The 13,986-nt window shown below is 57.4% G+C and overlaps 7 protein-coding genes across 7 annotated transcripts; 4 read left to right on the top strand and 3 right to left on the bottom strand.

Annotated features, from left to right (window-relative positions):
* Positions 1-671: 671 nt before the first annotated feature.
* ACRALDRAFT_1066007 (uncharacterized protein) lies at positions 672-903 on the bottom strand. The gene has a single exon (XM_071017265.1). The coding sequence runs from the start codon at positions 839-841 to the stop codon at positions 683-685; it is 159 nt and encodes a 52-aa protein (XP_070872110.1). The 5' UTR covers positions 842-903; the 3' UTR covers positions 672-682.
* On the bottom strand, positions 871-3,788 carry ACRALDRAFT_1052831 (uncharacterized protein; the record flags this gene model as incomplete). The annotated part of the gene is made up of 3 exons (XM_071015756.1): positions 871-3,123; positions 3,201-3,563; positions 3,642-3,788. The coding sequence occupies 3 exons, from the start codon at positions 3,786-3,788 to the stop codon at positions 904-906; spliced, it is 2,730 nt and encodes a 909-aa protein (XP_070872109.1). The 3' UTR covers positions 871-903.
* Positions 3,789-5,801: 2,013 nt separating this feature from the next.
* ACRALDRAFT_1066006 (uncharacterized protein) lies at positions 5,802-6,808 on the top strand. The gene has a single exon (XM_071017264.1). It carries the CDS (start codon positions 5,904-5,906, stop codon positions 6,396-6,398), a length of 495 nt encoding a protein of 164 aa, XP_070872108.1. The 5' UTR covers positions 5,802-5,903; the 3' UTR covers positions 6,399-6,808.
* A 1,305-nt stretch (positions 6,809-8,113) lies between these two features.
* Positions 8,114-9,946, top strand: ACRALDRAFT_1036667 (uncharacterized protein; the record flags this gene model as incomplete). The annotated part of the gene is made up of 2 exons (XM_071015032.1): positions 8,114-8,278; positions 8,348-9,946. The coding sequence occupies 2 exons, from the start codon at positions 8,114-8,116 to the stop codon at positions 9,944-9,946; spliced, it is 1,764 nt and encodes a 587-aa protein (XP_070872107.1).
* A 467-nt stretch (positions 9,947-10,413) lies between these two features.
* ACRALDRAFT_2030144 (uncharacterized protein) lies at positions 10,414-11,304 on the top strand (the record flags this gene model as incomplete). Its single annotated transcript, XM_071020642.1, has 1 exon — positions 10,414-11,304. The coding sequence occupies one exon, from the start codon at positions 10,414-10,416 to the stop codon at positions 11,302-11,304; it is 891 nt and encodes a 296-aa protein (XP_070872106.1).
* Positions 11,305-11,921: 617 nt separating this feature from the next.
* ACRALDRAFT_2037704 (uncharacterized protein) lies at positions 11,922-12,433 on the bottom strand. The gene is made up of 2 exons (XM_071020840.1): positions 12,189-12,433; positions 11,922-12,142 (listed from the first exon to the last, which is right to left on the bottom strand). The coding sequence occupies exons 1-2, from the start codon at positions 12,368-12,370 to the stop codon at positions 11,998-12,000; spliced, it is 327 nt and encodes a 108-aa protein (XP_070872105.1). The 5' UTR covers positions 12,371-12,433; the 3' UTR covers positions 11,922-11,997.
* On the top strand, positions 12,412-13,975 carry ACRALDRAFT_1083544 (uncharacterized protein; the record flags this gene model as incomplete). The annotated part of the gene is made up of 1 exon (XM_071019464.1): positions 12,412-13,975. The coding sequence occupies one exon, from the start codon at positions 12,412-12,414 to the stop codon at positions 13,504-13,506; it is 1,095 nt and encodes a 364-aa protein (XP_070872104.1). The 3' UTR covers positions 13,507-13,975.
* Between the last annotated feature and the right edge of the window lie 11 nt (positions 13,976-13,986).

Genomic DNA, 13,986 nt, shown 5'->3' with positions numbered 1-13,986 from the left:
AGAATCACTCGGCCCTTTGCATACCCCAGTCTGGGCCGGGCCGATTGCAATGCCACCACACTTGAACAAGCCAGGCATCTCCATGGATGGGTGAGTTCTTTGTGGCTAGAGTGTTCAATCCTGCCACATTGCCTCCATTCAAGTCAGCTCTCGGCCCTTCTATTTGGGACAGCGAAGCTCGACTGAAGGGCCGATCAGAGGCGACAGTTGGGGTGCGTAAGAAGTACGGAGGAAACTGAAAGTGGGCGATGAGTGGGCCAGCTTTGAGCTTTACATTTCACCGCTGGTCATGACTTGGGCGTGCCGCGTCAGGCAAATCACATGTCCCGGCGAGCTACGGTCCGGCGCCAAGTCGCCGGATGTAACGGTAGGGAGAGGACTATGCGCGGGGGAAGCGGAGAAAAGGAGCTTGACGGCGGGGTGGTGAGGAGTATCGCGGAGTTCTATGCCATCGCAACGGCGCCGAAGCCATCGCGTGTTTTGCTTGGCTGGACGTTATTAGCCCGCCATGATCATCATCAAGTTCGCACGCCGGGCATACAGGCCCGCCACACGCATGGCACAAGGACCGCAGAACCGCCGAGCCTGCTTCAAGGAATCCATTAGCGTTGCTGGAACACAGTTTGTAAGAAATGGAGGATATGAATGATTGCAGACTCAAAGAGTCGACTCTCATATTGTTCTATCTATAGCGACATGGAGTATCCAAAATCGGCTGGGAGTATCCAAAAAAGAAGACAAGCAAAAACGCCACGCATGCTAAAGGTCCGCAAAGATGTGAGATCCAATCCTTATACAGCTTGGCACGGCCTCGGGTATCACCGTCCATCCTCCTCTCCATTACAGAGCCCGCCATCCCCAAATGCCATCAGTCCATCACACAACGCAACCACAACATCCATCTCACAACCTGGGCAGACTTGCCATGCGCCTCGCCTCCCTGTCACCCAGGTCCTCAACGCTCTTCTTCGTGATAGTCTGCGCTTGCGCATAGCGGATAGTAAAAGGCTCCGTCTCGGCAACCTCGTAATCATCCGGGTTTGTGGGATCGCCAAAGATGCGAAGCGCCTTGACATTCCACTTGTAGCGGCCCGCAGGCGCAAAGGAGCCGTCATTGAGCTCGCCAGTCCACACCTGCGGAATGGGGACGCGCGGGTTATACATCATGGGCGAGAAGAAGGCCCCGCCAATGGTCTCGTGGCCGAGGAACTCGTACACGAGGTCCTCGTCGACGGGGCCCAGGGGTACCAGGTCCACGTGGACCAACGGGCTGCCCATGGTCAGCGCGACGACGACGCCGGGGAGGCGGCCGCTGAGCGGGTCGGCGTAGCCGGGCGCCGGGAGCACGAACGTCTCGTTCCCGTTGGCGTAGTCGGGCATTCCGTCGACGTAGATGGCATTCGCGGTGCCGTTGAGAACAGGCGCGGACTTGAGGCTTCCGCTGAGGCCCTGGTAGGCGACGCTGTACGTTGAGCCGTCGTCGCCTGCGAGCAAGACGAAGCCCGACCACACGGGGAGACGCGTCTCATCGACGTTCTCGGGAGGGGTGACGGTCACAGTGACGGGGACTTCCTGGCCGGCCGGGACAGTGACGTGATCGTTGCTGAAGGCGAGGGTGGCGGCTTCACGAACCATCTCATTGGGGAAGGTATCCGGGACGGTCTCGGAAGAGAGGAAAGTGTACACTGTGGCGGCGGGCACATTGTGGAGGTTAAAGGTAATGTCGTGCGCACCAACGTTCTTGATGCTAAAGGACTGCTCCGCGACAAAGTGGTCCGAGTCGTTAAAGGCGAGGCTGGACGTGCTCAGGAGAACGGTTGCGTAGGCCGCGTCGTAAGCTTGGATGAGACCGCTCCCCTGCTGCGCAACCGGGGCTAGGAAGTCGCTGGCGGCCACGCGGTCGTGGAAAAGCTGAGGCTTGGCGGTGGACGCGAGGAGGTTCATGATCTCGACGGGGTCGAGAGTGTTGCGGGCCTCGGCGATAAGAGCCACAGCGGCGGCGACGAGGGGCGTGGCCATGGAGGTGCCGCTGATGACGCTGTAGCTTCCCAAGTGGCGGGGATATGTCGACAGGATCTTACCGCCGGGAGCGGAGAACTGGGGCTTGACGTTGAGGTCCCAGGTAGGACCCCAGGTAGTGAAGTGGCTGGGATAGCCGCCTGCGGTGTTGTTGTGGAAGGTCAGAACCATGTCAGACAGGGTAGGATCGCTCATGTGCAGGACAATCTCGGAGCCGTCTTGGAGTGCCGAGACCCAGAACTCGCCCTGTTCGGCAGTAACCATGCCGACGCCTTCGATCCCATCGACTTCGCTGGCATCGGTGTCGGCGATACCGGGTTCGTTGCTGTAAAACATGACGTACTTGGCGCCGTGCGCGGCAACGATGGCCGCCTTCTCGTCAAAGGTGCAGGTTCCGGCACGGACCAGGACGATGTACTCGCTCAGATCGGGTGTGTCGGACGGCAGCGGATCGCAGGCATCGTCGGGAATCTCGGTGTCGAAGCTGGTCGCATAGAGAGGAAGGGTGACATCGGCCCACGCATCAGGGGCTCCCTCGTGCCAACCAAACTCGGACTGGGAGCTGCCGTCCATGGTGTACGAATCCTGGTTCAGGATGGCGGGGATGTCGGTGACCTCAAACGAACCGACAGCCATGGCGCCCACGGCGCTGGATCCAGACGAGGCGTAGAACATGCCAACCTCGCCCTCGTTGCCGGCCGCGATAATACAGGGGACACCCTTCTCCATGATGCGAGTGACGGCCGAGGCCCAGGGGGCCTCCCTCCAGCCATTAGGACTTCCGATGGAAGCAGAGATGATGTCGCTGCCGTCCTCGTAGGCCTGGTTGAACGAAGCAATCAGATTGTCGGTCGCAGCCCCCCCGGTGCAGCCAAACACCTTGTATGCGCCCAGCTCGACGCCGGGGGCGCCGCCCTCGAAGCCGAGGGGGTTGGACTGGGCCGCGATGGTGCCGGCGACGTGAGTGCCGTGACCTTCGCAGTCCATGGGTCCATTGTCGGGGTTGTCAACATCCGCGACGCTTTCGGGAACGTAATCCATACCGTAGCTGACGAGACAGCCACGGCCGAAGCACCCACCGAGGGCGGGGTGAGTGTAATCGATCTGTCAAGTCAATGTTTTGGTCAGCCAAGGGCGTCTCCCGTCAAAGTTGGGATGGGGTAGGCAAAGGTGCTGCTCACCCCAGTGTCGATGACGGCAACCTTCAGGCCGGCGCCTGTGAGGCCCTCATCGCGCAGCCTGTCCACCTGGGTCATCAGGTGAGGGGCAAAGTCGTCTTCGTCCTCTGGGTCGACATGGCGTCTCCTGTTCTGCATATACTCGCGGCCCGGGTTGCCCCTCCAAATCACTTCGTCGTGAGGCCGGTCGTAGTACTCGATGGGATAGATGTTCTTGACGGCAGGTAGGTTGCCAATATCGCGTGCCCTCTCCTCGGCCGTGTCGACGTCTCGGAAGTTGATCGAGGTCCCTTTGAACAGCTTGTAGTTGAGGTCCCTCCGCTTCACCGCGTGTTCTTCGTACGCTTGGTGGACTTCGGTAGGGTCCTGTGAGTAGGCCGATGCTGTCAGTGTATGGTGGCCCTTGGTAACGGTCACCGCCGAGAGAGGCTGAAAGTCACTTACAGCGTCTTCGTGAAACTCAATGATGTAGCCTCCGGGTAGGGTTCGCGCGTTAAGCTCGCGCTTTTGATTCTGGCGGCTCGCTGACTTGGTCGTGACAGCTGAAGCGGCCGCGGCGAACAAGGAGAGGAGAAGAGTGCCGCGAACCATTTTCAAACAAGACAAGGCTAGTAGACGAAAAGGAAAAGGAAAATAGGAGAGAAGGAAAAGAAAAAGGGAAAGGTAACAGACTAGAGCCGAAAAGAGACCCAGGAAGCAAAAACAAAAAGAAGAGTAGGAAATCTCTGTCGTTGGCGATGTATTGGATGAGGCGGATGAGACCAGGAAAGATCTCGACTCGGGCGACGAGGCGGTCTATATGTATTAGGATGCCGCAGAAGACAATAGGTCGATCGTATGGCATCGCCGAGATCATCGTGACTGAAGAGAGAACGGGTCGGCAAGGGTCCCCGGCAGCACCCAGCCTCGACGGGATTGGGACATCGGGACCCGGCTGTGTATAGCTAGACAAGACAGGGGAGCGAGAAGACAGACGATGCAGTGGATATGCAGAACTCGCAGAACAGGGGTCTCGGAAGTCGGGACGACGCGGTTTGTTTTTGCATGGCCAGTCCCGGGGTAGCATTGAGCGCAGGGGTCGTTGTGTGTGGCCGTGAAAACATTGCGCTGTATCGTGGGATGTCATGACGCTGAGCTTATCGCTCCTTGGTCCCTGACGAAGAATGAGTGAAATTTCCAGACGCCAGGGTCCATGGAGGTCAGAGACCAGGGCCACATACCCTGCATGCATCCTGGGTCTCGAGAGTCGTCATGGTTCGCTGGATGATGCTTGGCACCCTCCCAAGAATAGCAACAATGATCAGTAAGCTAGTAAGCTTGACGGGATTAGGCTCGTCCCCTGTAGGGCTGGGACCCTTTGGAAGAGAAGGATTGCTTCGTCTCAGTCGGTCGTCCACTGTAATGGCCCCTCGCCATCTCACTCGCCGCCCACCGGGAAACTGACCCTGTCGCTGCCCCATTGCAATTTCCTAGCGTGAGAACTAATGGAAAGAGAGTGGATGCAAAAGCTGCAAGTCAGACCGGAGATGCCGACATCTTGACCCCTTTTCTCACGCGTTGAGATCAATGTTGTGTGTCGGCTTCTGGCAGGGTCACCGCGTGGGCACCAGGACTTGTGCCATTCGAAATTAAGGCGTCGTGATGCATTGGAGCGAAACATGATTCACTCTCGATTTCGATGAGGCTGTTGCTTTGTGCATGTGACCTGCGTGTTCATGACAAGATGAGGTTGACACTAATCATCGCGGCCTGGCGTGTTGAGGGCCAAACTGCCGAGACCATGGGCGCAGAGTGATTTCGTCTCTGCTCTGGCGAGCGAGGCAGTGTTCTGCAACTCAGCACAGGAGCAGTAAACGTGGCCGGACCCCTGCCCCTGCAGCGGCGGCTGGGGCCTGGGCGTAAGCGCTGCTGACAAGTTTGGAGCGCGGCACGTTGATGGCCGAATCAGGTCAACGGTCGTTTTGGAAATCGCCGACTTTGTAGTATTTCTGCCGGGTTCAATGCAGGTTAAACGGCCAGGGCGGTTGAAGAAAGATTGCCATGCGGGCTCAGCCGAGGACTTTGGTATATCATGAAACTTCATGCCGCCCGCAGAGGTTCCTCAGTCATGACCTTTTGGTCTTTGTCATCGGCGCTATAAATAGGGAATCGAGAGTTGATGAGTCTGAGATGACCGGAAATCAGTCCCTCGCCCAGAATGTCGACCCGTTCGTTGTCCGGCAATGGGTAGGACTTTGAGGAGCATAGGGTTTGCGAAGGCGTCTTGATGTGATTCGTGTAAACCATTGTCGGGGGAGGATTACCGACTTGGAGCTGTGGGCGGTATTCCATGTCGACACCTCTGACAGACATGTTGCTCATTTCCGTCGAGTCGAATAAGACGGACTGGTTGTGGTGGTGGCATTGAGGGCAGAGAATGCACATGGCACTTCCACTGCATCAAGAAAAGGGGTGGGGCCCACTATCATTTCGCTTTTTCACATACTACGTCTTATTACATGAAGACTCCTCTAAGCCACTTATGTGAAAAGCGGAAACAAAACTTCAGATGCCGAATATTTGAACCAAGGTTTTATCTAATCTCCACCAGCGTCATGTGACCGTCAAACCTCGGCAGATTTCCATCCAGACGCTTTCTCCTTGTTCAAGCCGTCGAATAGCGACCCATTGCAATCAGAGTGCAGTTGGTATTGTTTCACCGCAAATATGTCCTGTCGAGTCTGTCAGCGCTCCCTAGCTGCGGCTGCGCGCCGCACCTCGATCGCCACGCCAAACACCCTCCGTCTGTCGACAAGGGCATTCTCTACTCCGACAGCGACAGCTTCTCGGGCGCTCCCCTCCACTCTCCCCAGAACAACTGCGCGATTCGACAAACTCACCGCAATCCGGTCATATTCCCAGTCCGCCACCGCGTCGTCATCTCCCTCATCGCCCTCGTCCACCCCACCGACACTACAAAAGCCAGACCACCTGGACAGCGCCGAGTCGTGGATCTGGGACGAGCTGACGGCGGAGCTTGCGCCCGTGGAACTCGACGTGCGCGACGTTTCGGGCGGGTGCGGTAGCATGTACGCCATCGACATTGCGTCGCCCAAGTTTGCCGGCTTGACTATGCTCAAGCAGCAGCGCATGGTCAACGCCGTGCTCGGCGACCGCGTCAAGGAGTGGCATGGACTCCAGCTGCGCACGAGGGCGGCTTGAGGGGACCCAATACTCGCGACCATTTATTCAGTTCGAATGTCACTTTGCCACTTGAATCAGACTGTCCCAAGTCTACTCTCCGGGGAAAGCACAAGACGGCATCAGAGCGTTTGTACAATATCTGCATATTGGGTTGGTTCGTCGTTCACGGATTGGCGACAGGAGACGCTCGACTCTGTACAACGAATAACACGAAATAATACATGGAACAACACCGTTGGGCTTGGGAAGGGATGGGAGGGGAATACAACTTGCGTAGGAAGTACGATAGGGATCCATAGAGCATTCTCAGTGTATTTCCCAATGTATTTGGTGGATATAGTATCGACTGGACAATTCCTTTAACGGGCCCTTGGTGGTCAACAATAGGATTGATCCGTAATCCAATTCTATTCATCCGTTTTTCCTCGTCATCAATCTAACCTCGAAATGGCTCTCGTCAGCAAACGAGTAGGTAATTGCGACGCACCGCTAGCGTCTCGTCTCCTCGTGACACCAGTGTCTTGCTGCGATGTACACGTAATAAGGCCCTCCCTGAGATCCGGAGCTAGAACTAATTCTGCGTGGGCCAGGCCTATCCGCAAGTAGCCCGCCGAGTGACTTGACGGCAATTCTCGGCCTAAGATCTCGGAGTACAAAGTACGAAAGGAATAAGTGGAACCAAACAGAGACAGTGACATGTGTGCTTTGAATCTTCCAAGGTAAACGGAGGACACAAGGACATCTCAGAAGATAATGTGCATATCGAACAAAGGTCTCGCATATCGAGAATAAATTCATATTATCAACTCGGCTGAAATTCGAGATTGGAGAGAACCTACGAAGTACGTTCTCCTACCCACTCAAGTCAGCTTACCCCAGAGTCCAGGGCTGAGCCGTGTTCAAGCGTGCGTCAACGGGCGGTCAAAGCTTCCGACATGCGGGGTACAGCTGGGGACCGACACTGCTATCGCCCAGTGAGAGTTGGGGTCGTCTCCACGGCATCGTCATGCGGCGCAATAGGCCCAGGTATGACCGATATGAACCGCCGGTACGCACAAGTACCATCTCCTCCAACATGTGTCAACCAGGTCGCTGCTGCCATGAAATAAACTTCCGTGCCTGGAAGCTAGGTACTTTACCTTATAAGAAGATACCTTAGTCTAGCACATGTACCTCCTCTGTTCCCTCGTATAAGTGCAACTGCCGCCCATTTTGTCACACCCCCTTATCTCCCTTTCTTCCACCTACCAACCCACATACGCTGCCTACTCAACACCATCTCGGCGAATCACGGTCTTTACCTTGATAACACCGACGCGTCACCGAGACTGTGGGAGACGACTTCCTCTCCTCTCGTCCAGTCTCGCGCCACTCTTCGTCTTGTAGCAGACACGGCTCGCTGACCACACGGAATCATCCTAGCTATGCCACCCCGGGCCATTCAACTTCTACCCAATGCAACTCTGCGCCGCTTGACATCCCGCTCGCCTCTCATCGCTTCCAGAACGCACTCTCGACAGCTTGCCGCTCGGTTCGCGTCCGCATCACCTGCAGGCCTACGGTCAGACTCGCGAAACAAAGGACACCAGCCGCCATCCGCGGTCGCAGTAGGAGGTTCCACTAGCAATGCAAACCCACGGGGTGTCGTGGACAGAAACAGACACGCCCCGTCAAACCTCATGGCCCTCGACCACTCTAGAGGTTACGCTACCGCCAGTCCGGCTTCGAAAAGCATGTACACCGCATCGTTTGCCTTCTTTGAGGCCCTCTGGGATGCCGGGGTCACGCACTGCTTCGTCAACCTGGGCTCCGACCATCCCAGCATCATCGAGGCCATGGTCAAGGGTCAACGCGAGGCGAAGGACCGCTTTCCGCGCATCATTACCTGTCCCAACGAAGTGAGTTATTCCCTCTCCTTTTAATTGTTTCATTTTTCTGCAGCTCTACTTACTCACTCTCGCCTTCAGATGGTTGCCATGTCCATGGCAGACGGCTACGCTCGTCTCACGGGCAAGCCGCAATGCGTCATCGTCCACGTCGACGTAGGTACGCAGGGCCTAGGCGCAGCCGTGCACAACAGCTCGACGGGCCGTGCCCCCGTATTTGTTTTCGCCGGCCTCTCGCCTTTCACCATTGAAGGGGAGATGCGCGGAAGTCGCACCGAGTACATCCACTGGATCCAAGACGTGCACCGCCAGTCCGAAATCGTATCGCAGTACTGCCGATACTCGGGCGAGATCAGGACCGGGGCAAATGTGAAGCAGATGGTCAACCGTGCATTGCAATTCGCAAAGTCCGACCCGCAAGGACCCGTCTACCTCTCCGGCGCGCGTGAGGTCATGGAGGCCGAGATCGAACCGTACCAGATCAACCAGGAAGAATGGGACCCCGTCGAGTTGGGCGGCCTGCCCGCCGGCGCCGTGGAAAAGATGGCCGAAGCCCTGGCCGGGGCGAAGCAGCCGCTCGTCATCACCGGCTACGGCGGCCGCGACCACGGCCTACCCGGCGCGCTGGTCGAGCTGGCCGATACGATCAAGAGCCTACGCGTGCTCGACACGGCCGGCAGCGACATGTGTTTCCCCGCCGACCACCCGGCATGGCTGGGCCTGCGCTTCGGCGCCGAGGACGCCATCCAAACGGCCGACGTCATTCTCGTCATCGACTGCGATGTGCCCTGGGTCAACACCTTGTGCCAGCCGCGGGCCGACGCCCGCGTCTTCCACATCGACGTCGACCCGCTGAAGCACCAGATGCCCGTCTTCTACATCAAGGCCGAGTCGCGGTACCGTGCCCGCGGGAGGGCGGCGGTCGAACAAATCACGACCCGGCTCCGGTCCCACGAGAAGACGGCGGCGCTACTCGACCAAGGACAGCAGGAGGCGGCCGCCGCGGCGCGGCAGGAATCGTACGAGCGGCGGCTCGCGACCATCGACCAGACCAACAAGCTGCTGGACAACGGCGAGTTCGGCACGGGCTACCTCTGCCGCCGGCTCAGGGCGATGTGTCCCAAAGACACCATCTGGGCCGTCGAGGCCGTCACCAACACGGTCTTCGTGTCGGACAACATCCGGCCCACGCTGCCCGGGTCGTGGATCAACTGCGGGGGCGGCGGGCTGGGGTGGTCCGGCGGCGCGGCGCTGGGCATCAAGCTGGCGTCGGATACGGAGGGCGGCGGCGCGGGCAAGGGCAAGTTTGTCGTGCAGATCGTCGGCGACGGGACCTTCCTCTTCTCGGTGCCGGGTAGCGTGTACTGGATCTCGAAGCGGTACAACATCCCCGTGCTGACCATCGTCCTCAACAACGAGGGGTGGAACGCGCCGCGCAGGTCGCTGCTGCTGGTGCACCCGGACGGCGGAGGCTCCAAGGCGTCGAACGAGGAGCTGAACATCTCGCTTAGCCCGTCGCCCGACTACTCGGGCATCGCCAAGGCGGCCGCTGGAGGAGACTTGTTCGCGGCGCGTGTGGACGGGGCTGAGGAGCTCGAAAGCGTACTTGCCAAGGCCATTGAGTCGGTGAAGGGGGGGACGTCTGCTGTGCTGGACTGCAAGGTGGTCAGCGGGTGCTGAGATGCGTCGTGCTGATAAGCCTGGAGCATTCCAGGAACTCGGTCAAAGGGCGAGGAGACGGGTAATTTTCAACGGCATGTAATTACTCCGAGCTAAGCCAAACTGTTAATAAGCCACAAAAGAGTATCCGTATACAGTACTCCGAAGAGGATCCGTCGGGACTGACCCACCTTAGGCCACAAAATCGAGTCCCCCGCGCTCTCTCTCCACAGGCTCCATCCACATCCACATCAGTAGCGTATTCGTACAAACGCTACACCGACAAGCTCGACTGTCCGATCTAAACCAGTTGTTCCCCACGAGCATCTATATACTCGATAGATTTCCTAGAGGCAGGCATTCTCAGTCACCTATCGTACATCGACTTTTTCTCCGTCGGCTCGATCAGACTGGACATTGTAGTTCGCATTTCTCCTTCAATCGATTTAGACAGCCCAAAACAACACGACCGGCCTACCTATCAAGTCATGGCTCCACTATTGATCCAAATTGGAAAGATACAAATTGTAGGACAGACCGCAAACAGCGTTGTCTATGCAGTCGAGAGCGACGGCAAGACTGGGTTGGCCAAAGATGCCCCATGCGTTCTCAAAGGCGGGACTGTCTGGTATGAGGGACGACAGGCTCTGGGGCCAGGCAAGGACATAGACGAGACGGACGAGGTTCTCAGGAAAGAGGCTAGCATATATGAGACTCTTGGACCGCATGAGTACATCCTCGGGTATCTTGGCCTCGAGACCGGCGCTGTGGATGGCCCGGATTCGGCATCAAAGGCGTGGGGGTTGCGCCTAGAGCGGTCTCCCCACGGCAGCCTTCGAAACATCATCATGGGTGCTTCGACGAGTCCTCCCGACCAGTCCACGCGAGTCTTTCTGGCGCACCAGTTTGCAAAAGGTGTCGCGCATCTTCACCAGAGTGGTATTATCTGGGGCGACCTATCGACGCGTAACGCCCTTTTGTTTGATGAGTGGCGCCTCAAGCTGTGCGATTTCGCCGACTCGGACAGAGAGGACGTCTATCCTAGTAACTGGTACGGATGTGAGGACCGATACTGCCCCCCCGGCTCTGATTATCCCCAAAGACACACCATCGGGACTATGAAACGCGAACTGTTTGCTCTTGGAAGAGCCATCTACGAGATTCTCGAGTGGAAGGTGCCATATGGCTCCCGTGCCGAGATATCGGACGACGACCTTGTGCAGGCGTTATCCCAGGGCGAATGGCCAGAAGTTTCGGGCGACAATCCTGCCAAGGAGATTATCCTGAAGCTTTGGAGGTATCTCTATGGATCATCTAGAGAAGTCGTCGACGATTTGCACAGCCTCTTACTTTCTTATAAGACTATCCCTGCGAATTAAGCGTCAATTCTCGTAGAGTCGTCCTCAATTTTTAGTCCTGCCGACGTAGACTACCTACATCACCTACTATTCGAGTCTTGACCTATGGACTCTTGCGGCTGGCCCGTAATGCGACACGCGCGCCGGGTACTGGATGCCTCAAAGGTGTCTGGTCAAGTGTCAGCATACCCCTCAAACACCAGCCCCTCGTTGCTGGTTAGGAGGCTAGGGGCACATTTCCAGCCTCCCTGTCGACCATCCAACGAACGCGAGAAATTGACATGTGATAAAGTGCTCTGTGGATTACAAGGACCGAGTTGGAAGCAATTCCAGAAGATAGGTAGTAATTTTTTTCCCCCTTTACAATTTGACTGGTTTGACTGGTTTGACGAGTTGTATTCCAACAATTCTGGGCAAGGCTTCCTGGGTATGCGCGGTGAGCTAGAAAATGGCGGGCGAGTCTGCGTAGCAGGGAGTGAAGGGAGTGAATGTGTTGGGGTTGAGAATTGGAGATACCTAGTACTTCGTACCGGAACGGAGCATCCGCGCCATGTCACGTGTTGCTCCGGCTGGTCCTGCTCCTTCATCCGTCTTCGCCTTCCCAACCTTCCTCTCTTCTCCATCGCTCCCCCCAAGACTCAACATTAACTACACCAATTGTTTGCCAGGCGTCGTGGAGTCCCCTTTCTATCGAGCTTCTCCCATTGGACATCACTAGACAAATGAAGTGCCCAGATATGTTCCCACGTCAGGCAGAGAAGAGTCAACACTTGCCCCGCTTCTCGCCAACTTGACCCTCGGACTCTCAATCCCCTTGACCGCGTCTTGCCTGGCTTGGATCTTCTTCCCGTCCCATTTTCTTGCCTGGCAGAGGAAAAGATTACTCCGATCATCAATCGTCGCACTTGTCAAGACCCCAAAGTTGGATAATATGCGCCGGCTCTGCAATCCTGTCCCGAAGCTGATCGACGAACCCGAGCGCCCTACCGCCAATTCGGGCTGAAACCATCATCCACCGCCGCCGTCCTTCCGACTGGCCATCCCGTTGGTGCCATAGCGCAAGTGCAACGAACATCTTCAAACACATCGTCTGAACCGTGTTTCCTCTCGCCTTGGCAATCCGCGGCCATGTCGTCACCGCCGAGCGACTCCCAGGAACCGCCCCTGGGACGCACCGACTCCGATAATTCCAACGAGGCTCCTCCACTGCCTCCTGCCCCGAGCCCGTCTTCCGACTCCAATCTCGTGGACATCGCGGCGAATCTCGCCCGGTCGAAAGCCCGGTACGAAGAAGTGTGGCGCATGACGCCACACGCCGCCATGAAGGTCCTCGCGACGACTAGCGACGCGCTCGCCCGCTCGACCGGCGAAATCCCTTCGCCCCCGTCGTCCGTATCCGTCAAGACGCACCATATGCGAGGAATGCAGTGGGAGAGAGATAACATCAAGCGTCCCCACTCGGAGAAAGAACTCGCCCTCATGCGGGAAAAGGCCGAGGCCCAAGCAAAGGCCGAAACCGCCGCTGCGTCGGCGGCTGTGACGGCCGAGCTGCCCATCAGGCAGGCCCCGTCGCGCGACGCGTCTTTGACACCCGGGCCCATTGACGGGATCCGGCTCCGCCCGAAAGCCTCCACGTTCGTCGACCACCCGCCGCCACGCGCGCGCAAGGACAAAGTCATAGTCGGGAACACCAAGCCGACCAAAGAGCAGCGCGACGCCATTCTGCGCAGGTTCTACTGTAGGAAAGTGCCAGATACCAGCGTCGAAGAGTACTTGGACCGGTTACACAAGTACTGCCCCATGAGCACGGGTGTATACCTAGCTACGAGCCTCTACATCCACCGGCTGGCCGTCGAGGACCGCACCATCTACGTCACCCCGCGCACCGTCCACCGCACCCTCCTCGCGGCGCTGCGCCTCTCCACCAAGGCGCTCGAGGACTACCGTTACTCGAACCACAAGATGGCCCGAGTTGGCGGTGTCACTGAGCACGAGCTGTTGCACCTCGAGGTGGGCTTTGGCTTGATCATCAGCTTCGAGCTCTTTGTGCGCGACAGCGACCTCGCGGCCCATCTCGACGTGCTACGCAGGGAGACGCCGGCGAACTTGCTGCTTCAGGCGTTTCCTCCGCTGCGGCCGGATCCGGGAGCGAAGGAAAAACCGACGTCGCCGGGGGACGAACCTGAGGGTCATGGCGAGGGACAGGCGGCCGAACCGCAATGACCATATCCGTGGCCTGAGATGGGATAGTGGGGTGGAATTGTAAATTAGGATGCACTCTGCTGATATTCATTCTGGCACGAGCGAAAACATATTCATAGCGATGGTGTTTCTGTATGTCCACCTTGGTATACTTTGGAGATGGAGGAGATGAAGAGTGTTGGATTATTAGTATCGCTGTACGGAGAGATTGGGGCGGCCGTATTTCATATCGTAATTCTTTCCAGCGCCTCTACACGCTGCTTCTCTCTGCCGTGAGCCTCCAGTGTAGCTGTCCATTCAACGCTCATGGCATGGGCAACCGTGGTGGCATATACCGACTACGGAGTACCTAGGTACATCGCAGGACTGTTATCGATAAGGTTGTTGCTGTGGGAATGATGTAGGCCTTGCGCATAAGGCACCCATGCAGGTTGAGCGCTAGCGCAGGTACATAGCCGATAGTTGAAGCTACGAAAAAGCTATCAAGCGATAACGAAAACA

Source organism: Sodiomyces alcalophilus (assembly GCF_042370955.1).
Source record: "Sodiomyces alcalophilus JCM 7366 unplaced genomic scaffold ACRALscaffold_8, whole genome shotgun sequence".
Lineage (NCBI taxonomy): Eukaryota > Fungi > Ascomycota > Sordariomycetes > Glomerellales > Plectosphaerellaceae > Sodiomyces > Sodiomyces alcalophilus.
The sequence above is the reverse complement of the archived record's forward strand: the minus strand, read 5'-3'. Positions and strand labels throughout refer to the sequence as shown.